Raw genomic sequence first — 24,451 nt, 5'->3', positions numbered from 1 at the left:
TTGCTATAGCTAATTTGTTTTTTTTATTTTAGGAATGTGATTTATACACCCTTTTGCCAGACTGGAGTGAATGTTTGAGAAAAGCTCAAATTAAACGAGCACAATTTGTCCATACATGATCTGCAGGTAAAACACAGGATTAAAGACTGTGACTCTGACCTATAGTTCTCCTTGGAATCCTCAACGGCAAACTGCCTGAACTCCTCGTACATCTTCCTGTTGAAGTTGTCTCTGAGGAAGAAGGACCAGAATCTGAAGAGGGTGTTCATCTCTTGAGACTGACCCACACCTAACCGCTTCCTCTCTGAAGAACAAACATGAGTTATTTTACGTAAGTTAGGTTTGTACAGATAGATAGATGAATAGATGAATGGATGAAAGAAAGAATGCATGGCAGAAAGGATAGATGGATGGACAAAGGCTTTGATAACAACCCTGGCGTACAACTTATCGTACCATTGAGGCATCGCCTGCGGTATTTGTGGTAAACTTGCTGGGTGAAGCCGTTTTCTCTCAAAAGCTCATGGGAAGGATGCCAGAACTTGGGGAGGGACTGCGGGGTGCAGCCGTAACTGCCGGACAGCGCCGGGGCTCCCTCAGACGGAGACGCATTTGAGCTGCTGTACAGAGAAAAACAAGAGAGAGAGTTTAACAGAGCCAGCTTTCACATTAGTGCTAGAAGAGTAAAAGAATAAAGCCACAAACCTGATGGAGGAAGTGCGAGGCCTGTGCTCCCGTGAGTCCATCACCCAGCCGACATGGCACTCCAGAGGAGGGTTAGAACTGTGGCGGGTTTTTCTCTTTCTGGGGGTCTAAAAAGAGTCAGAACAATGTTTTAATGCATGAAATGGACGGTCCTAAAAAGTGATACCCTAGTGAATCCCATGGTTTTCTGCATCAAAATATATTTCAAAATTATCTGGTCCTTGGCAGGTCTTAAAAATTGTAAGATAAAACCTCAGATGAACACCATCACCACATGAAATAATGCACTGTGTCATTATTTATTAAACAAAATAAAGCCAAAAAGGAAAAACCTTCAGTTTCAGACTTAAAGGGATGGTTCTCAAAAATATAAAAAAATAATTTTTATTTCTTTTGATATACTGAAATCTATAGATATCAAGGGAAGGTATACTAAAGAGTGCTGGAAAAAACAGTCACCGAGTTAAAGAGATGGGAACACCAAGATGCTCTTAAGTTTTGAAAATGTGCAAAACTGAGATTGATAAAGTTTTTATTCAATAAGAAGAGATGCACACACTTTAATGGAAACACTTTTACTGAACAAATTCCAGTATGCCCATTAAAAAAGGTCACATGATTTTGTTATAAGAGATCATGTGATGATAAAAATGTGTGTGAATGGACAAACCAGCAGGCTGAGCACATTGTAAAACATCGGAAATGTTGTTTTGGTCATTCTAAAACACTGTAACCCTTTCAGTATTAGTGTTATTATATTATTAATGACCTCCAGAACTGTCAAGACAGTCTTTACTCTGTGTCTCATACCTTCAAACGCCACCACGTGTTAAAGGCACGTCAGCATTTGTCTTCTGAGGCACAAGTCATTTATTAAAAGAAAAAAAAGATCGACGCAGCTTCTCCTACCCCAGCAAATTCCATTTTTACTTTTAATATTTGGCACCAGTTAATCAAGACAATTTTGTTCTCTTTGACTAATGGGTGGAAACGCTGCATTATTCACAAAGCTTTTATGCGATATTCCTGTTTTGTGCATAGATTAAAAATTTTCCAGCATTCTTGTTCACAATATCTTGTTTTTAAAAAAAATAAAAATTGATAAAAATAAAAATCTAACCACTGTAGAACACAGAACTATCCCTTTATAACGTGCCATATTTTTAATTGTCTATAGGTTTACTATTAATTACTCTTTTTATTATTCATTATTCTGATAATCCCACAAAGAATTCTGCTTTAGTTCAAACGTACCTTTCCATCAAGGTTGCCGCTGTCTTCTTTAATGACAGGGTAGAACCGTGGGGTTTTGGTGGGATCTTGTCTTCCAGGTGTACGAGGTGTACGTGGGGTTCTAGGCACACTGGATGATTCTGGGACATCCGCAGGGAGAGAATGAGCCATGCTAGAATCATCTACAGAAAAAAGCAACAAAAAAATTAAACTTTTTTTTTTTTTTTTTACAAATGTAAAGAAAACCAAGGAACTTCTTAAATATTAAATATTTTTCCTGAGCATGTGTATGCATTTATTTTGTGACACTTTATTTGAATAAAACAGTAAAATAAATACTTGTAAAAATATGGAAAACAAATAAATACATTAATTGTTTGCATATTAAAACAAATCACAGAAAGATAAATGCAATGCTTTTCTAATAGAGAAATGAAATGTCCAATCACCTGTTTGACATGGTGGAGGAGGCGGGACCTCTTGGTTTGGGTCAATGGGAAGTTTAGGGGTCAGAGTTTCAAACTCATCTTGGCTGATCATGTTGAGCTTTTTAAAGTTTTCCATTTCCTAAAAAATATTAACCACATTGACACATTACACACAGAACACAAGGTAAGAGCTAAAAGCATATAAACTACAAGCATCACACTCTTCATTTAAAAACATAAGGAAGGAGAAGAAGACAAAGTGCCCTGAGAGACTTCATGTTTCTGTCTGAATGAACAATGAAGTCATCCCCGCTCACTGTTTGACAGCAGGATGTGCACTTGATCAGCTTTACCAGCACTTATTACTCACAGGAGCTCACAAATGACATCTTTATTGTCCATCATAAAGGCTTCAGCTTACTTGGCTATTAAGAGTGAAGCTTTCAGGCCTTAAATTAGACATTACGTAGTAAATCAATCAGAAGTTTTCCAAGAATATCCTTTACATTAACAGAAAGAACAATATATGGACTTTGCTTGGACGAGCTGACTCGCATAATGATTTAAATTTGATGTCTCTGCTATATCAGTGACCTGATCTCACAGTACCCAAAATGTTAAATCAAAAAAGTTAAACGTCAATAGAATTTAAAGCGTCATTGTTTATTCATCTGTGCTATTGTGGCATGAGTGGGCTTTATCAAGTATGTACCAACAAAAATACATCTTGAGTGTTAAAAAGCAAACAGTGCGTGGTGAATCCAACACAATCTCAAGGCAATTTGTAACTTTTTGATTTAGTGGCTAATTCGTATGAATTCGTACGATCTAATTCGTACAATTTAGTACGATTCGCTCATCACCCAATGATGTTAGTGTTAGGGGTGGGGTTAGGTGCCACGCCTCCTTTTTAAAATCATACATTTTCGTACGACTGAACTTGTACAAATTCGTACGAATTAGCCACTAAACTGACAAAACGTAAAATACTTACGTTACACTTCGTGAGATCAGGCTGGTGAATCCCATCATAATGGTAGTCAAAATTATTCTATAATCCAAATTATGAAAATTATATATTGATTCAATCACAAAGACAGTCACTCACTTAGTTTCTAAATGAATCAGATTTCTCAAATGACTCACTTAGAGTCAATGAATTCCTCATTTAAACAGTGACTTGCTGCCACCTACTGGTGGTTTTAATGTCACATTTTTTCCATAACGGACCTAAACCAGCCAGGGTATCAGCTCAAAGGACAAGAGTTATCAGTTTTTAGCACATTCCTATCAGAAACTAACTAATTTGAGCAAAGCCACATGTTCTTGTTACTGTCGTTTTGTGCAGCTGTTTATCAGGTGTCTGTACTATGAACTTCAGCCCACAAAGACCTTGGCACGGTTAACACAGGTGTTACGAGTCCCATAAGTGGAAAACAGAGAAGTATCTGCAATACCACTGTACAGTAAAAACTCACTTGACATCTGACAAACTAAACAGTTACTCACACTCATTGTATAGGGAACTGAATTATATTAATATGAATGGGCACGTCTTAACAAGCATTTTAATCTAAGAGCTAATCAAGACCACAACTCTACTTACTAAAATACTAAAAACATGTATACATTATAGGTCACATGCTTTCACGGAGCTCTTGTCTGATTGGCTGACTGTAAATGATACATACTTATTAGTATTTGTTATTACAGTGAAAAACAAATGCCAACACTGTGGACTCCAACAATTAAATCCAGACACTGTGAGAAAGCTGACACAACATAAATTAAATCCTAAAAGATATTACCCTATTTCAAACCCTAAAAGGTCTGCAATCGCATGCCAAAATCCTAGAGTGCTCAGGCTGACTGAGAAATCAGTCAGAAGACAAAACGTGCCGTTTAATTTCAGATCGTAATCGTATCTTTCTGTATGTTTGTCCAGCACAGAACAATTCAAACATTTGCAGTGGAAAATTCCCATGTTACTGCTGAGTGTGGACATTCACCAGAAACCAGCAGCTGCCGAACCAACTCCACACTAAGCGCAATTTACTGTGGTGGTTCTATTACTCGTGTTCTCTTTAAAGGAAGCTTTTTTGTTTACATTAGAGTTCAAAAAGTTTGAGGTCATTACTTTTTTTTAAAGAAATTTATATTTTCATTTATGCTTTGAATTAAACGGTTTTAACGAGTCATTAGCTATCTTTAAGTTATAAAAAAAAGTGTATTTAATATAAATGGTGGCCTTTTCTATTACAAAGTGTTAAACAATACAAATGTCTTTAAACAATACAAACATTATGATGACACAAAGTGCTTCTCCACCAAATCATCTTATTAAAATTATAACTTTAAGAGTTTAAAGCAGCACAGGTGAGCATTATTCTTCATTAGTCTATTCTCTGACTTTAAGATATGTTTTGCTTGACTTGTTTCAAAATTGTATTCTTCCATCCAATCCACCAAGAAACACTCAAAAAATTACATCAGACTAAAATGAGAGATAATGCAAACTAGTTATCTCAGAGGAAGATTGGTTGAATATCTGCTCTGCACAGGCCACTTCTTTCAGCTCTGGTATGTGGCAAGATTTTTACTGGAGGAATCAAAGACAAAGACAAATAAAAGTCAAGTATTTCTTAAAAAAAAAGTGGCTACAACTCGAGCCCCCTACAAAATCTGAATGGTTGGATATAGTCTCTATTGTTCAAAATATGGAGAGAATGACTTTTTCTTTAAAACTACAACTGGACTAATACCTGCAATATTGGGAGAAAATGATTGTACTTATGCGTTTACACCATGTAAACTGACCTTTATATGTATTTGTTAATGGGACCTGTAAGGAAATATATGACCAGTCATCTGTTACTGTATATATATATATATATATATATACACAATTATTGTATATATTATTTGTATTTATAAAGTATTGAGGATCTTAAATCATGGTAAACAGGGCCAAAAAAAGTTGAACATGGCCACTGATCAGTTTGCTTTCATAGTGTAAACTCTTTAGTGGTTGAATGAGCATGACTCAGGCGGTCATCCAGGTGGTTGTGAAAGTGCACCAAATTAAGTTATATTAAAACACACAATCTTACATTTATATAAAGATCATTCATTTGCTTTGCGACTCTATTGTACAACCCATAACATGGAGTTTTTAATTCAACAAAACTCACACAAAAGTAACGTAGATCATGATGAAATGCGCAATGACCTTAACCAAATGGGAAGCATCTTAACCCAAGAGCTTTTCAAAGCTATACACTTTCTAATATTCTTCTAAATCTATTCTTTCTAAAAAATATATATGCTAAAATGTTATATACAAATGTTTATGTACATATACAGATGGTATTCTATATACTGTGACCCTAAATCGCAAAAATCCTTAGCTGTGTCTTCAGAAGCTGCATCCTCCGAAGGATGCAGACTTCAAAGGCGAGTCCTTCTAAGTCCACACAGGATGAACCGAGCACTTTGAAATAAGACGATCTAGCCTACAGAGGACAGATCTCGTCACCTAGCAACCGTAACAGCTGCTGTCAATAAGTGCCGGTAAAATTTATAAATACTTTTTTTCCCCAAAGTGATTTTAAAACTTATTTTAATCAATCTACAGGCAAAACAAGGTTTATAAAAGCTGGAAATATATTTGCTTTAATCTATGTACACGTAAACATGTAAACTCTCTATAAAATCCCTCTTTACTAAAACAAGTCATACTTTTTTTTTATATGTGTTTAGATCTCAACTTAAAATAAACCTAATTAATACATTTAAACTGGAGTTTTTAAAAAAAACGTCCTGGCGTTATCAGCGCGCAATGAATCCTGGGACGTAAAAGGCCACAAAGGATCCATCGGTTGTGTCCTTCATTAACTAGGTAACGAAGGATGCATTGTGAGGCTGCGTTTGAAGACAGAGACAGCCTTCGTCGTGCTGCGATGACGCAGCGCACTTTGAGTGAATCCTTCAGAGGATACAGCCACTGAAATGAGACACAGCAACTGTCTTATTTTATTTTTAACTGACATTCATAAATCTCGTTGTATTCATGAGTTTATATATTCATTGATGTATAGGATGGTAGGGTTGGGTCAATAGACAAACCGATGGCCGATAGCGATGCTGAGGCGACATAGCGATGTTCCGCCCTGCCCGCGTCGCAAACCCGCTCGTGAAATAAACACAATTAGGCACTGTTTAAACTAGTATGTCTTAGTTTTAAAATAGCATTTTATAACAAAAAGGATCCACGTCCATACTGCCGTTTTATCTAGCATTTCTAAAAAAGCCCTCCTTCAACACTATACTGCTAAAAATGCACATTACATGACCACAAACACACACACTCTGTCATGCGCTCGTCTGAAACCCCAGAGAGTGCAGTGCAAGTCGTACAGTTTGTCAAAGATGTACTGCTGGATCGTGTCTAACTATAGTTGTTAAATGTGGTATTTAATTGAATATCTCTCTATCTAACGACTCTTCGGTCTTTTGAATCTATCAGGTAACGTGTCACAGCATCAGTACACTGCTTCAATCTTTTGCTTTCATGTCTGTACTTAGTATTTTTAGTAAAAACCTCAGACACTGTTGATTGGTACCAACCAAGTTTGTCAAAGCCGTTATAACGAGTCCCACAGAAAAAGTGATTGACAGGTGGTAATTTGTTTGTAACTTATCTTTGTTTATTTATGATTTGGTTAAAGGCAAAAAAAAAAAAAAAAACATGCGGGTCAGGCAGTTGACAGGCAGACTAAAAATGATTAATTCATCATCAATTAATTTTTATTCATAAATAATGAATTCATCGTTGCCTGTGACAACGATGCCATCGTCCATCGCAATGTTTCGCATTAGACAATGTACGATGCCAAATTGGTCGACATCGCCCAACCCTAGGATGGGTCTGGGTCAAGATTTGGTCGAGATAAATATGGAAAATATGGAATTTAAATACTGAGAAAATCATCTTTACTATCTAAATGAAGTGCTTAAAGCATGTTACTAATCCAAATTGAGTTTTTATATATTTACATTAGGACATTTACAAAACAATCTTCAATGGAACATGTTTTTTGCCAAAAAGATACCCGTGCAACACAAGAGAGGTTTTGTGGTCAAGAGTCACATATCTATTTATAAATGCATATTTGTATTTAGGGATTTTTTTGTATTGTTCTATCTCTTTACTGTTAGCACTGCATGTTCTCTCCGTCTGCCTGTTTGAATTGCTGGTTCATAAAAAACTATAATAAAACTGTTAATATTGCCTTGGATCTTCTGCCATTTTAAGAAGTACACTGAAAAAATAAGCACTCTCACCTTGGCATTGGCACACTCTGGCGGCCCTTCTTCTTTCGTCCAGAGATCCTGCTCATAGTAGAACAGTCCATCATTAATGGCTTTGGCGAGGTCGGCTGTAATTTTGGCACGCGACACATGGTTGCCCGTCCGATCACCACCAGGGTGTTTGCGGAGGTGAGGAGGCGTTTGAGTAACAATCAGGATCTTGTTCACATCTCTGTCGTCAAGTTCGTCATCAGAATCGTCATCTGACCAATCGGTGAAAGTGTTCTTGCGAGGTGCAGCAAGCTGCTCCATTTCCTCATCAAACAGGAAGTCCAGCTCCTCCTGGTCGGCTTCAGGCTGAGGCTTTGGGGTGGACTGAACCAATTCTGTGCGCTCCTAAAGAAAACACCAAATTGAGTCTTATTTCCGTTTAGTAAATGAAAAACAGCAGCAAGCAGAGGAAAAGCAGAAAATGGGAAAATACTCAACTGCAGATGGGAAGAACTCAAGACGGGGAATAGGAGGAGGAGGAGAAGGAGGTGGAGGAGGAGGAGGAGAGGAAGGAGGGCTAGGAGGGAGAGGAGTTACTGAAGTCTGCACAGCCATAGGGCAGAATAGACAGAGGAAATGATGGATGAAGAAATATGGAGGAAAAGAAAAGAGCAGCGTGAGTGAACAGTGTTAGAGAACCTAAAGCCGACTGGTGAGAAACGAAGCAACTTGAAGAATTATGACATAATATAAAGACAACTTTTTTTTTAAACACAACAATTGCGTTAAATAGTTTACAACTGTGTGTGTTTTAGAATAATTAAGCAAAATAACAGGGATGTACACTAAGCTGATACCATATCATTGTTACTATATATTTTATTATTAAGTTGGTAATTGTAACAATATTATATTGCCATACATCTAAAATAAATCTAATATAGCACTTTTAAAGAAAGAATACAGAATATATTACACTTGCGTTCATTTTCAGTGAAAAGCAAGAACGCTGGAGGTCACTTTTAAACTGTTATACTTGGCATGGTTCGGATAGCCTAGTGGGTGTACACCCTAAAACTGTAAAGGGTTACATTAATTTATGTATAACTTATCTCTTTCTAAATAAACCTAACACTACATATATATGTATATTTTTTTACTCCATTTACAGAGATAGGCTCCTAAAGATGTGTGATGTGTCTCTATTGTTAATGCTGATATTTGACGTTAATTTTACATTTTAATTTGAAAGTAACTTTAAAACTGTAGTTTTAAATTGGGAAAAGTGTAATGGTCAATATTGTGAATGAAGCCCCGCCTACTAGTACAGGAGCCAATTATTGATCGCTATAGATTGATGTTTCTTTGGGGAAAGAAGCTCAGACCAAACATGTGCTTTTACGACAGTTTGGTGGTCAATAAAAGCAATCTCAGCGAACATTCGCTTCACAGACAGAAATACACTTGAAAACAAAAGTTTTTTGGTTTTGTAATCTGTATGAAACGAACGTGAGGTAAAGTCCTTCCTGTCAAACGCACATCACCTGACAGCAACTACACACATCCCCACAAACTTCACTGTCATTTTTGGAGGAGATTCGCCATGTACCAAGCTGTTGATTACATTAGAAGATCAGCGTGATCAGACAATCATTATTCAGATGACGAATGTGTAACACGGACATAAATGAGGTTGATGTCGCGCTCTCACTATTCTCACTATCGATCGCCTCTATGGACGCACTGGCCCTGTATATTGTGCAACAATATTGTATGCTCTCATTTCCAAAAACTAAGTTTTTGTATCATAAAATACTGATTACACTTAAATGTAGTTATTTGATACTTTCAATGTATTAAACAAATTTTAAACTATGTATTGTTTCTATGATTATGGTTTTGGTTGTGATATTTGTATCTACTCTTGGTTTTGGTATTTGTTTCTGTTGTGTTATTTTAAATGTTTTTTTATTTGTATTGGTTTTGATGATGATTTGATGTAAATGTGTCATTTTGTTTGTCAGACACCAGGAAGAACAGCAACTACGTTGGCAGGGGCTAATGGGGATCTAAATAAACACATAAGCCTGTCCACTGTAATACCTAAGCTCACTTGCATTTAAAAAGACTTAACTTTATTTTACATTAACTTTCACTTTATTTTTATTCACAAAAACCTATTGCATTTTAAAATCAACAAATTTTGGTATTTGTAAGAATTGACAGGCAACATAACACAGCGTCTTATGTCAGAATACTCTTAGTGGATCCAGAAGTACCTTATTTTTCCCAGATGTGTTTCTGTGTCGTTTCTCCACCTGTATCCACGGCTGTGCATCTGGATCAGAGAGACTGCTGGAGCGCTCTTTAAGATTACTCCCATCCTCACCGGAGCTGCTCTTTGAGTCTGAAGGGGACGATTCTTTGGATTGAGGTTTGGCTGTATCTGTCTCATCGCTGGTTTGGCCATTCACTAGAGAGGGTTCATCCATGTGCTGATTAACTGGAGAGGACGACACTGTGATACACGCAGAAACAGAAATAAGTTGATGAGTCCTGGATTTTAAAAATTAAGCAAAATAATAGTTTAACTCAATAATACAACACAGCAAAATATAAAGTTAAATTAAAAGCCTTAAACACCAAAAGCAGGACCTAAAATAACAATTGATAAGCACCAAATTTGTGTTAAAAATCACTGGCAAGTACCCAAAATGATGTTGACCTAATTTTTTCCACAAACAAACACTTTTTAATTTAAACACAGCTTTTTAATTAAAAACTATTACATCCATTGGTAGGTGTAGCATAACTTTAGTTTGCCACCATAATTTAAAATAAGCCAATGGTATGTATAGCAAAATATAAATATGCTAGTAGCAGGTGTAGCGAAACATTAGTTTGCAGATATGAAAAAGCAACACACCAGCGAATACTCAGCGAAACACTGTAATGGCTGGTGTAGCAAAATGTTATATTTAGGCTGTGGGAGGAAGACATGAGAACCTGTGCTGAGGGAGGTAAACGTCTGTCCCGGAACGAACTCTGGGCAGTTGATGAGCTGGGAGAAATCGGTGCGCGGGGAGTCGAGAGCGAGTGCCGGGATGGGCCACTGCTCCGGCTCCTCTTTCCTACGAATCTGCTCATCCACCAGCTCCACAACCTCACTGTTCTTCAGCGCCTGTACAGACACACAAAAACCTTACATGACACAGACTGCAGATAACCATCTCTGAGATGTGTGTCCTAAAAAAAGAGGCAGGTCAGGGGTGAAGGTTCAGTGCAATGTTCACCTCTTTAATAAGGTTGATGTCAGTGGTGAGGGCCTGGACTCTGTGGAAACTGGCGATCAGAGAAATGGGCAAAAAGCCTTTCGAGTCCATCCTTCTCCGCAGGAAAAAGTCACGCTCCAGGTTTGGGAGACTGAAGTAGTATTCACTAAGAGCAAAACAAAAACAGCCATCTGTAAACACCCAAATAACAATTAAACAGTGCAGTTTCACATTTGCCGCCCTGTAGTTACTGCGTATTTAAATACTGGCTACAAAATAAAATACAATTACATGGATATAATTACATTCACAACATATTTAAAGCTGCTAGCAACATGCTGAGCAGTTAAAGATGTATAAAAATAAAAACTTTATTACCTCTGAATAGTATAAAAATATACACTACCGGTCAAACGTTTGGGGTCAGTAGGATTTATAAATGTATTAAAATAAGCTTATCCTGTTCACCAAGACTGCATTTATTTCATCAAAAATACAGTACAAATTGCAAAATTGTGAAATGTTATTGCACTATTTTCAGCTTCATTACTCCAGTCTTCAGTCACATCATCCTTCAGAAATCACTCTAATATTAATTATTATTATCAATGTATAGTAATAGTAATACAAGTAATACTGACTGGAGTAATAATTTCATTTGAAACTACATATAGAATAAGTAATTAAAATATATTTAATAATTTTTTTTTCATTTAATAAAAGCCACCTTGATGAACAGAATAATTGAAAAAATAAAAAAATAAATAAATAAAATAAACTGACCCCACTTTTAACCAGTAGAAAATATTAGTTAATCTGACACTTTTAATGATTACATGCAAACCTGACTTATAGCCGATAATAGCAATTTTCCACCCCTGCAGTAATGCTTTAAATAATATTAAAAAATAAATTAATTAAAAAAACGATAGAAAAGAAAACAGAACCAAGCAGGACATAAAGATCTGAGATCATAACAGAAAACAAGCATTTTATTAATTTGATACACATTTTTATGGTAATTTATAAAATCAATCTGAAAGGAAAAATGAACATTACAAAGTGTTTGACGCTTTCCTTTCTTTTTAATAAGCAGGACTTCAGCCACAGAATGTTACATTTTCATTCAGTCTGGTTAGGTTTGCAGGACTGCAAAATAGTAAGTAGTTATTGTCAAGCTATTTTGCTACTTGCTGGAAAAAGAACCTTGGGAATAACGAAATCTTTAATTATCTTATCATCCCTTACTCTTTTCCCGCAGCAAATGCATTCAGACATCAGCTTTTCTTCTCTTCTTCTACCTCTGTCCTCTGGGTGTTGTGTGTGAGGTAAGGAACAGATCAGTTCCATTCAGATGATTCTAAGCCTCTGGCAAGGCTCCAGTGAGACCAGGTGCAGAAAAAGACCAAACTGCACCATCACTGCTGAATTTCATATTTAAATACCGCAAACTAATAGTCTAGAGCATCTCTGGACCATTTGTTTTGAAAAAAAGCTCATTAAAATTCCTCAAAAAACACGCATTCCTTTGACGAACCACCATAAATTCAGAGACGAAACTGATGTGCTGCATTTAGAATTCAGAATCCCTTGTTAACAGCAACACTAGTGGAGATTATGTCAACTGGGAAGACATAAAAGGTCTTATTTTGGAGAAGTTTATACAAGTTGTTCACACGTTAGCAAATAAAAACCTTATACATGATCTTTCTAATGTGTTAGCTTAACCACTTCTGCCTCATGCCTATTAACACACAATAAGACTTGTGAGCTCTCCTGTGAACAGCAGTGGTCTGGGAGGAACGAGTGTCTCCACCCTGAACACACCTCACATTCCAGCAGCTTTAGTCAGCCGAGCTTGGAACGTCCCGCGAGCCGTTCTGACATTGATTTTGGGGAGTTTCAGCAGTGATGTTGTGCAAGATTCACTCATTGGTATGTTTTGGTGTGAAATCAATCTCTCCTGGCAGAATATCCAGGAGACACTTTTACTCCATTATATTTATGTTCACTTTTTTTACAATAAAAAAATATATAAAAACTAAACAAGGACTAAAACATAATCTATAGAAGCAATCAGGCAATTGTTGTTGGGATTAAAATACTTGTTTTATAAAGCTTTTTTTAATATTCTATTTTTGGTATTTCTGATACTAGACCATGCAAGCAAAATGTCACAATAGTACAATAGCATTACTCCTATTAATATATAGGGGTGTAACAGATCACAGTAGATTTGTGATCTGTACAGATCACAACCCACATTTCGGAACACACTTGGCCCGCTAATTAATTTCTTTATATTGTTAATATTCTTTCCCCATTCATTTTACTAATATTGTATTACTAGTATTTTTGAACTTCCCACGAAATTCAAATCACATTTATGAAAGGATTTTGGCTTCCCTGTAAAATATAATAATGACGGAAAAAGTTGTGGTGAGACCTAAATACTATTTTAGGTTAATAATTAAAAGGTGTTTTCTGCCACTTTTTGTTTAGCCTGCAATTAAATTAATTAAACATTAAAAGATTGTGATCTCAATTTGTGACCTACTCAACATGAACGATAAATGTTAATAATGATTTGCATATGTTTATTAATCCTTCCAAGTGCTGCATTTAAATCTGCGTTTGATCAATTGAGATACAATTTTAACACTTTTTCAGTTTGTTACAAACAATTAAACAACACAGAAGTACTGGGAGAACATGATATGAACACTGATGTTTATGGTAAAAATTAAAATCACCGTTTAATGGTACTTGACGCTGGTAAATGTTGTAGCAGTTACATTGAGTAATCAATAGCTGGCGACAAACATTCATCAAAATGATGTCACTGAATAGGTTTTCAAAAATGATCTACATATAATGAAATGAGAAAATAAATTTTGTTGTAGAAGAAGTGAGATTTCTATATTTCGCATTATCAGTAGCAAAGATAATTTTTCGTATTAAACATTTTCCTTTCTTTCAGCTGAATCTTTCTTGATTTTTATTTAAATTACGGGTTCTAAGTTCTGCTTGTAAAACCAATGGTTTTTGCAGTAGTATTTTTGTATAAATGCAAAGCAAATAGTGTGTTATCCCTTTATTGCGGATCTAAAAAAAAGATTTGTGACTTAAAAATCGTAGTGTGATCTCAATTGTGAGATTTGTGATCTGTTACACCACTCTTAATATACATTACTACTCACAGTTTTCCATAAAGTCTGGAAATTTCCCATATTTCCAAAAGAAAAGATTCAACCGTTTTTAGCCTCACAAAATTTTTGTACATTTTCTTTCTGATATTTTCATTTCATTCTTATGTTGAACAATGTTGTAAACCGATAGACACTGAATTTCTTAGTAATGCTTTTCTGTACTATGGAAGTCAATGGCGATGGATTTCCAAAAGTTCCTATATTATATATTTAATATAAATATATATTTATAAAAAAAATCATAGTGTGAGTGTGTATGTGCGTGCACATGGGGTGACTCTCAGCTTGCTACAGTCACAGTGCTGAAATAAGCTTGGCTGAACTCTGTGAATAAGATTACACGTGCAAGAATGCACACGCACAAACAATAACCTCATGCTGGCTGGCAGAGGCAAAACGTGAACCCACACACATGAACCAGTCCAAATTTACAAATTTGCATTGCACATGAAATGCAAAAGTCATTATTTGTGATAAACTAGGAAATGCTCCCATAAACACAACACACCCAGTGTCCTATGCCCTAATCTCTCTGACCCAGATCATCTGACCCTTTCTCCATCATCCAGAAGGCAGACGAGCTAAATTAAGGACAAGCTAAAACAGGCAGTGCAAGGCCACCCGATGCTCCAGCTGCTCCCTCTGCTGGCACTAATGCAAGACACTGAACACACGGTTCTACAGTATACTACTAGTCAAAAGTTCGGCATTAGCACTATTTTCATGTTTTTGAAACATCACCTTTCTCACCAAGGCTGCATTTATTTGACCAAAAATAAAATTGTCAAATAATTTTACCTTTTCAAATGTAAAAAACTGTTTAAAAGGAGTTTTCTTTTTAAATGTAGCATAAGTCATTTATTCCTGAGATTTAGCTTTCAGTGTCACTACAGAAATCCTTATAACTGTTCTATAATAATCATTTGTTATAGGTGCTCGATAATCATTATTGATTCTAATACTGATCAATGTTAAAACATTTGTTTCAAAAAGAAAATGTGCAGTTCACTATTTAAATGCAAAATCAAACTCTGAACTTACATTTGGCGTTTGATGTATTCTTTGAGCAAATTCTCCTCAATGGTATACATCTGCACGCGATTACCGTCATTGTAGTAATAGACCATGTTAGTACCGAACTCTGCTGGAACTGAATTCCCATCTAGGTAAGAGTCCCGGTAACTGAGGGAGTAATCACCCCGACCTGAAAACAGAGAGACGTGAAAGAAAATTCATTTTGAGATTATAGCAGTTCTTTAGGTCCCCAAAGTGAACAGAGATCTATTTTGACTAAAGAGATATTCTGTTACTGACTGACATTTTGTTTTAAAAGTGCAATATACTGCATTTATTCAATAAGTTAAATTGTTCTCTGATTTCTTAAAAGTAAAAATCTAAACAAATAAGCTTTCATACACAAAAAAAATCTAATAAAATAACGATTGATGGATGGATGGATGGATTAAACACATTTCCTTAAAGAAATCTAAAAAGAGGCTTCAAGATGTATTATTTTCTAGTTTGAGGGCAAAAGATAGATTTACAAACCCCACCAGCGATCTGCTGGGGGACAAGACAGACAGTATGACTTACCAAAAAGTATGAGTAATATAGCAAACAATGTACAAAGAGTAATACTATCCATCTCAAGAGCTGTCGGATTAACATTTTCTGGAAGAACCCCAATAGCAGCTTTCAAAGGCTTTGCAACAGCCACATTGCAGAATTTGATTATTTAGCAAAGATAAAAAGATAAAGTTATCATTAAATATATATATTTTTGATTATTTACACAATTATGACCATGTCATTTTACATTTGATTGTTTAACTTCTGCACTTGAATTCTGTTCGACTCCCCAGACAACCATAAAGCACTGTTTATATCTTTATTTTTGCTTGTAAAAGACTGTACTTTATGCAGATGAACTGCATGGAAAAAGACTTGATCATCATTCAGTTGATCTAAATTAATGACATTAATTTATATATATATATTTATTTATTTTTTTCCCCCAATATCATGCAGTCCTAATTATATATAGCTAATTAATTTAGTCCATATATCCGATTCCCATATTGGTAAAGATTTAGATGAACTGAAAAGTAAACATGGAGTGTCACTTGTCCTGTTTTCACTTGTTTTACTGGATGGAATTCTGAGCATTCTTTCGTTTTCAACTAGAATGTCATAAAGCCACAAACGCACGGTCATATATATGACAGCTATTTAAAATACACAGTCTGATAGTGAGCAGTGATGTTGAAGCCGTTAATGGGTTTTTTTGGGGTTACCTCGTCCACGACCTCTGCCCCGTCCACGACCTTTGCCCCTGCCCCTGAGGCCTCCGCGGACATTACTGCCCTCACTGCGAACACTCGCTGTGTCAAAGAAATCTCTCTCTCTTCTCCAGCCTGACGGACACATGACAGAACAAGAGCTTCAATTAACAGAGTCATTCAAGGATAAATAACGATGTCAAAAATAAGCATCAACATCTCAGAGACCATCAAAACATCTTTACTATTTCTTTAGCTTAGTTTACTTTATTAAATTGTTCAAAATAATTCAATATTCACAGTGATCTTTTATAAGACACTATATTTGTTATTTAAGATTAAACACCATGTAAGCAGCAATGGCTATAAATGTGGCAAAAACAGTTGAACATCATGAAAACTACACTTTTTTCAATAAAACATTTACAACAATTAACCAACTGTCTTAAAAGCAGTTAGCATATATATGTTATTATTACTAATATGCATTTAAAAACTCTACTAGAAATAACAATTATATAAAATATTAAAAATTGTAATATTATTCCAAGAGAATTATAAGACCCTCTCAATGAAATATTTGTGATTTAATTGTAAAAAAAATGGCATTTTATTAATATGTTTTATTTATTAAAGATATCTCAAGATATTCTTACATTGATCACCAATTAGTTTTGAATTTTGCTTCAATAAATAAGAATAAGAGAGTCTTACATTACCAATTCATGTATGTACAAGTTAGTGATGTCTGTTTTGAAAATAACAACAGTTTCTCCATTGATAAGAGTGAGCTCCTACTCTCTCTTTATTTATTTATTCTAATAACAAAATAATATAAAGCAGATTTTATATTTATAGAGCTCAGTACAATTGAGCACACCCCATTTTAAAAATGAGTATTTGTATCAATTGTATCAATATTTGTATCAATTGTATCAATCTCAGTGAATGTAGGCAATGTATTTTAGAGCATTTAAACCAAACAGATTTATTAAACAGATATATATTTATTAAATAATATTTTAGTCACTAAACATATTTAGAAACTGAAAAATATTACAATTACACTCAAGTAAAATATTACAAAAATAAATTACAAACTACAAGATTTCAACAACATTTTCCATTTTTGTGCTTCTCTTGATTTTTCCTCTTTTTTAAATTTACTTTTAATATTTTTCTACAACATAAATTTGAGTTTACTAGTTTTTGGACTGTTATCGTAATTTATTTTGTTAGATAAGCTCTAGATTTGGCTTCAGTACTAACTAATCTAATCTATATGCACAAATATAATATTGTATAGCTTCCTATTAAAAACGTGAATTTAAAAGAGATTTGTGAGGGGTGTACTAATATATGCTGAACACTGTATTTGGTTTAACACATAGACAGTGAAGGAAACTGATAGAGAAGCTTCCCAAAGGCAGTCTGGGGGTTTACTTTCAGTAATGCTGTACATCCTCCTGTACATGTTCTGCCATAACATTTAGACAATATTTCACTGCATATTACCTCAGACTTTAATCCCAAAAAGACATGATCTAAGATTTATGAAGTAATTAAGGAACCATTTCATTAAGCAATCAGAACAGTGTAATACATCAAGGATATTAAGTGTGTGTGTGTGTGTGTGTGTGTGTGTGTGTGTGTGTGTGTGCGCGCGCGTGTGTGTGTGTGTGTATATCTGTTAAGGCATGCGTGTGAGATTTAAAGCATTTACGTGTCTGAAACCCGCCCAGGTATCATGACCATTTCTAAGCTCTCAATCCTTTTACGGTCTCATCTTTCCTGTCTTTTAGCTGAAAGTTGCTGCTGTGGCACGTGGGATCATGTTCAAGTTCACACACATTTTGCAAGATTGCATGAGTGACTTAGTTAGGATTGCTAAATGATTATCCTAAGGAAATCAGTAGTAGCTTTGAAACTTTAACAAAGACAGTGAGATTTGCTATGGTGAACAGATGTTTAAAAGTCATTTCTAATCATTTTATGCTACATTTAAATCTTTATGAGTGTCTTTAAGGTTTGTTTTATTTAAGAAATATAGTAGTGCTTCTGACAATTTCAAGAGATTATTCACCCAAATTTGAACTTCCTTCACTTGTTCCAAAAGTGTTTGAGGTTTTTTTCTTCAGTTGAACACAAAAGGAAGAATGTTGGAAAAAGACAACCATTAACTTTGATTGAGTTTTTCACTCCTAAAACAGTTGTCAACAGCTGCTATATTTCCAGTTTGGTGTTCAACAGAAGACAGAAATTCATTAAAGTTTTGAACCACTTGAGTGTGAGCATTCATTCATTTATTCATTTTCCTTCGGCTTAGTCTCTATTTCAGAGGTTGCCAGAGCGGAATGAACCACCAAATATTCTTGCAAATGTTTTACGCAGTTGATCCCCTTCCAGCCGCAACCCAGTATTGGGAAACACCCTTACACACTCATTCACACACATACACTATAGCCAATTTAGTCTATTTAATTCACCTATACCAAATGTCTTTTGTCTGAGGGAGAAACAGGAGCAACCTGAGGAAACCCACGTTAACACTTGGAGAACATGCAAACTCCACACATAAATGCCAACTGGCCCAGCTGGGACTCAAATGAGTGACCTTCGTGCTTAAAGGCATCATTCAACCCAAAATTAAAATGTTCGCCTTAATCACATTTATTCCCTTAACTAGAATGCACTGACTTTTAAAGCCCTGCTGAACCATTCAGGGTTTTATGTTACATTTACGTTTGACATTTACCAATAGTTCCCCATGACCGGCCACTTTAAATACCACTGTGCTTTGTGTTTTCAAACAACACACCTAATTTTCCAAACATTTAAAAAAAATTGAATGTAATAATAATCTTTTTATTATTTTAAACAATACATTAAATAGATCCCACATGCGATCGATGTAGGCATGCTCCTGCTACTCTGCTGCACATGTTCTGGACATGTTCACAGCTTCACATATACTGCATTAGTATTTAGAAGACCTTCTGTGAGGCATTTGGGGTAGAAGTAGAGCCATCATCATTTCTTGCGTTGTTCGGGGTGGTCCCTGAGATCGCTCCTCTCAACACAGGACAAATTAAAATGTTAGCCTTTGGTTCTCTTCTGGCTAGAAGACTGTTATTGTTTAAATGGAAAAACTCTATTCAATAAACACATAATCACTGGATAAGTTGGAGAAAATAAGGCATACCATCAATGGGTCAGTTAAGACATTTTATAAGGTCTGGCAACCTTTGTTATGCACACAACATAACAATATGAAAAACAGGAACTTGTGTCATATTTTTATGTAATGTTTTCATCTTTTATTTTCTCTATAGACATTTGATTATATATTGTTCCTAGATCTGGTATTCTGGGAAAGGGGTGTTTTGTTTTTGTCTTTTGTTTGCTCTGTATAACGTGACAAACAAATAAAAAAACATTACCAGATTTATTCAGAATAGAACTCATGTTTTTATCATCTGAAACAACCTGTGACTTATATTGCAAATAAAGTCAAGTAATATTTTAAGGCTTATTATCAAATGTTGTTTATAATGAATGCACTATAATTCATGTTTTATAATTTGGTTCATATGTACATTATTCTCATCTCTTTCGCTCTTGAATATGGGAAAACTAAAAGGTTGAGTTTATAAAATAATTAGTTATAAAAATACATTTCATAAAAGGAATGGTTTCAATAAAAGCTGCCAGTTGCTTATTTTATATCATTTCTGAAAGATACTATAAAATACGACTTACACAAAAATTTCTTTTGTTTTTTACTCTAAGTAATAAAATCCTAATTAAGCGCAACATAGTTTCTGGAAAATATGGTAAAACAAGGCCTAAAATGCTCACAGTGAAAGAAGATGAATAATCCTTGTTAAATGGTGTATAAGCAGTGTTAAAGTGCATAAAGCTGGGTATTTTGGCACCTTTATTATCATATGCGTTTTGTTGAGGAATTAATTAATCATCTGTGTTATGGTTTACATAAAACTTGACAACCAATCCAATAACTTTGGCACAATTGTCTTTAACGTCAACTTTGCCATGCTGCAATCATTACTGCACATATTATTACAATCCCTAAAGCCAAGTCAACATCAGCAGAATGATATACAAAAACACTTTAAGATTCTTGTACTGTGAACAGAGCACAATCTAATCAAAAAAGCTAAACAACTGGGTTGAAACAAGTCAATAGTAAGTGATGGCAGAATTTAGATTTCTTGGTGAACTCTACCTTTAAGACAACCAATCAGAGATCAAGTATGGATATGCAATGAGTTCGATTGCCTGTTTACATGTCTGTAATGGACCGTCTCACCTCCTCTCCTGCGGGGGGCGCTGCTGTGTGTTTCCTCTCCATCTTCTGCCTCCTGCTCGTTCGAAAGTCCCGTGATTGAATTGGACTGCGCCTCCCTGTTCTCCTTACTGTCACTTCCATCACTTCCACTCTCCTTATCCCTCTTCTCTCCCCCATGATCCTTCTTCCTCTCCCTCCGTCCGGACGTCCCTTTCCTCCCCTGTGTGTTGATCACATTCTGCTGCTGCTGAGGAGTGCAATCAAATCAATCTCTCAGTGAATTCAGTCTGAACTCAGCAGAATGAAGCCAGCAGTGCAAGCGGTCAAACTTAAGACGCACACATTTCTCCTGCAGGTTTGGAAGCGCATGATATGAATGACGTTGCAAAAATGTATTCACTTAAAGCTATCTTAACACTGACATGAAAATGTATTCCTAGCACACTCATTGAAACATAGATATATGAAACAAAGGAAAGTGGCAGCTTTTAAATACATTGTTAATTTTAATTGACTTATGTTTACATTGTTTATCTGTTGAACATCCGAGAAGGTGAATATCCACAAGATCTATACAGTTGTACTGTTGATTTTATTAGTGTACTGTATTACAAGTCTTAAGGAGAAATATGATGCAGGCCAACACAATATTTGAAAAGTAATAATGCTGCTATTACCAGAAATAAATAATTCTGGGTTTAGAATAAACGACAGTATATCAGCAAGATTCATTGGAGTAGGGTGATGTGGTGATTTGTAAACCTAAATCAATTCACATTTACTTGTATATGGCTTTTCAAAATATTTATAGTTCCAAAGCACCTTCATAAAAGACGCACATCATTACATTACAATAAATCTGAAAAGTTAGGGAGTTGTGTAAAGCAATGGTTCCCAAAGTGTGGGTCGGGACTCCCTGGGGGGAGGGGCCGCTTGGTGATTTCCAAAAATCTCATGTACGTTATTAAACAATTAGAATTACCATATTTTATCCAAAACCTCCAGAAGATAAGAATAATATTTAACAGTTACATAAAAAAAAGTAAATAAAAAGCTATCAGACTTTCAATTCTTTTTCCATTGGATTGCGACCCCAGGGGTTATTCGCTAGATTAAGGTATTTTACGATACTCGCATACAATAAAAATAAAGGCCGTGACTGAACATGGAGGACAATCTCCAAGTGGCGGTCTCCAAAATTTAACCGAGAATGGTCTTAAGGCTGATTTATACTTCTGTGTAAAGTGCATGCGTATGCCTCGGCGCAGCCTTCGCGAGGTCGCATAGTCCTCACAGTGGCTGATGCGCACCTCTCAAAGAATGTAACTACATGTCGCAATGACACGTAGATGACCAGTATGGGTGGTGCTAAAAGCCGCAAGCCCAATGGAGTGATTGTTTACAAGTGTCAAGTCAAGTGAAGGAGCTCCAGATGGAGACTTTTGTTCAGTGTTTACCTTAAGTTTAAAGTTTTTTCATGTTTGTCGGTTCCAACCTCTGAATGAGCAAGTTTGTGCTACTTGTAGCATTTTAGAAAAAAAAATAAATAAATACTTGAGAAGAAACTTAACAAAGAGGAACATAAACACCTACTGCAAGCTAGCGTTTCTGAAGTATTACTGTGGAGCAACACAAACAGCACACAGAAATATAAATGCATGACTTTGCATAAGGCAGGCGCTGTGAGTAACGCCAATCACTCGACGCAGAAGAATAAATCAGCATTATGCCGTAAACATTGTGCACACCATTGTTATTAAATAAATAAATAATGACAATTAAAAATTACATGGTTGTTAGACTATTGCACTTTTTTTGTGTTGTCAATGCGCTACTGTTCATAAAGTTTCTATTGGTGTGTGTACACCACTGTGTGCAATGTTTGCATGTTTATAACATCCTTTAAGGATAACATGGGTCTGGGGGGTATTCCAGAAAGCTGGGTTAACTTACCATCTGCTAAAACCTAAACTCTCGGTTGATTTACCCAAAACCTGCTTACCGCAAGTATGTTGGTTCCAAAACAGGTGACAAGAGTTAGTTAAATCAACCTCCTGAAGATAACCGCGGGTTAATGCGCGTGCACGGCACACACCTGAAGGCATTTTCAGTAGATCGCCGAATTCACGAGTCACCATAGAAAGTCACGGTGAGAAAAAAAGGGCAACGCACTTTACAGAGGCGAAGCTGGAGGTTTTAAACACAGAGATTACACATCTGCTTCAACGAAGGAAAGAAATATAGAATAAGATAAATAAATAGATAAGAAAATAAAAAATAAATAAGAATTTTTTTTAGTTCATTAAATTACACATGCCATCCTCCATTTTATTGTAATGATAAATTAAACTACTCTTTAACATCCTTTTTGAGTATGTTGTGTAACCATTCATGCATTTATTTTTCTTGCCATTAATTTCTTAAGGCCACAATATGTGTATTGACTAATAAGGCTTATAGAAATTGTAATCTTTCTGGAGCTAGAACTCTGTCCAACGTCATTAAACACAGAAACATTATCATAAAAGGTAATATTTAATTACTGGAGCTCTTTATTTAACACTCTAGAATATTCTTTCTGACACGCAGCTAATAGAAAGAGGCCTGTCTAACTGCTGTGTCCTATAATAAAGGCTTTTCAGTGGTTGAGTTTTTGACTTAAACCACACACTCTGTCACTGTTGTAAGTGATTGTTGTCAGGAAGCTTTAGGTTCTTTTTATTTTGCATGCAGACGAAGTTCCTTCTGCCTCAACTAACAAGCAGTGTAAGAATTTTCTGCACTTTTCCATATTTGAATATTACTCTTGGATCACAAAATCTTTTATCTACATATTTAAATTCTAAAGTAGCTGTATAAGGTCCATCTTCAAAGATAAAGTCACATGAGCATCAACTTAAGGTGAGAAATGTATATGAAAAATATGTTGCACGTTGAAAGGTTTGTGTATAAAGCAGTGTACAAAATCATTCATTTTATTTCAGGAAATGAAGTAATGAACAGACCAAACTATTTGATTAAACATAGTTTTTTGACTAATTATATTTTTTTAGCACTCTTCCATCTGTTTTGTCTGCTTGGGTCACTGAGATTTCCTCTGGGTCAGGCTGCAGGTAGGGTGTCATCGTATAAGGCAGAAAAGGGTATCTTTTGTCCTCCAGCAAGTAACAATGTAGTGCCCAGTAATGATTCTATTTTATAATACAAATATAATAAAAATAAACATTGTGTTAAGCAACATTTGCTTTATATATTTTTTTTTTACTATATTTGTGTTATACACTTGAATCATTACTTCCTGAAAATCAGCCATTTAGCCTCAACATAGTGATGAGGTGGGGTGTGTGATGAGCTGGTAAGTGGAAGCAGTAATGAGTTTAATAGTTGAAACACCAAAAGATTAAGGATAGAAAATTAAGTTGTATACCTGCACACTTATACTTTGGACAAATTTTATATTATCAGTGTCCTTTAGTGACTGATGGAGCTTTAATTTTATCAGTGTCCTTTAGTGACTGATGGAGCTTTAAAATCGGCTGCAATTAATGCACACAATAGCATTTAGAAAACCTGAAAAAAATATTATATTAAAAAATGTAGGTGTGTGTGCGTGAATGTATATATAAGAATGACGTCCTACATCTTAAATTAAAGATATATTTTCCTACAAAAGACAAAGCTGCCACTTATAATATTATACAGAAAAATGTGAGGG

The 24,451-nt window shown here is 35.3% G+C and overlaps 1 protein-coding gene across 8 annotated transcripts in view; it reads right to left on the bottom strand.

The window, feature by feature from the left end:
* The window catches only part of larp1b (La ribonucleoprotein 1B), a 43,434-nt gene that overhangs the window by 3,145 nt on the left and 15,838 nt on the right, over positions 1–24,451 (bottom strand). Inside the window, exons 4-17 of one of the 8 annotated variants that reach the window (XM_068214598.2) lie at positions 20,758–20,983; positions 16,443–16,562; positions 15,190–15,352; positions 10,961–11,105; positions 10,674–10,848; positions 9,947–10,185; positions 8,166–8,270; positions 7,710–8,072; positions 3,361–3,417; positions 2,388–2,505; positions 1,960–2,120; positions 706–812; positions 457–620; positions 160–304 (exon numbers count right to left, since the gene is read on the bottom strand). In XM_068214598.2, coding sequence (XP_068070699.2) covers positions 160–304; positions 457–620; positions 706–812; positions 1,960–2,120; positions 2,388–2,505; positions 3,361–3,417; positions 7,710–8,072; positions 8,166–8,270; positions 9,947–10,185; positions 10,674–10,848; positions 10,961–11,105; positions 15,190–15,352; positions 16,443–16,562; positions 20,758–20,983 — 2,288 coding nt within the window. The remainder of the gene's footprint in view (positions 1–159; positions 305–456; positions 621–705; positions 813–1,959; positions 2,121–2,387; positions 2,506–3,360; positions 3,418–7,709; positions 8,073–8,165; positions 8,271–9,946; positions 10,186–10,673; positions 10,849–10,960; positions 11,106–15,189; positions 15,353–16,442; positions 16,563–20,757; positions 20,984–24,451) is intronic. The other 7 variants (XM_068214599.2, XM_005158557.6, XM_068214600.2 and 4 more) reach the window with 7 other exon arrangements.

The sequence above is a fragment of the Danio rerio genome, chromosome 17 (assembly GCF_049306965.1).
Source record: "Danio rerio strain Tuebingen ecotype United States chromosome 17, GRCz12tu, whole genome shotgun sequence".
Taxonomy (NCBI): domain Eukaryota; kingdom Metazoa; phylum Chordata; class Actinopteri; order Cypriniformes; family Danionidae; genus Danio; species Danio rerio.
The sequence above is the reverse complement of the archived record's forward strand: the minus strand, read 5'-3'. Positions and strand labels throughout refer to the sequence as shown.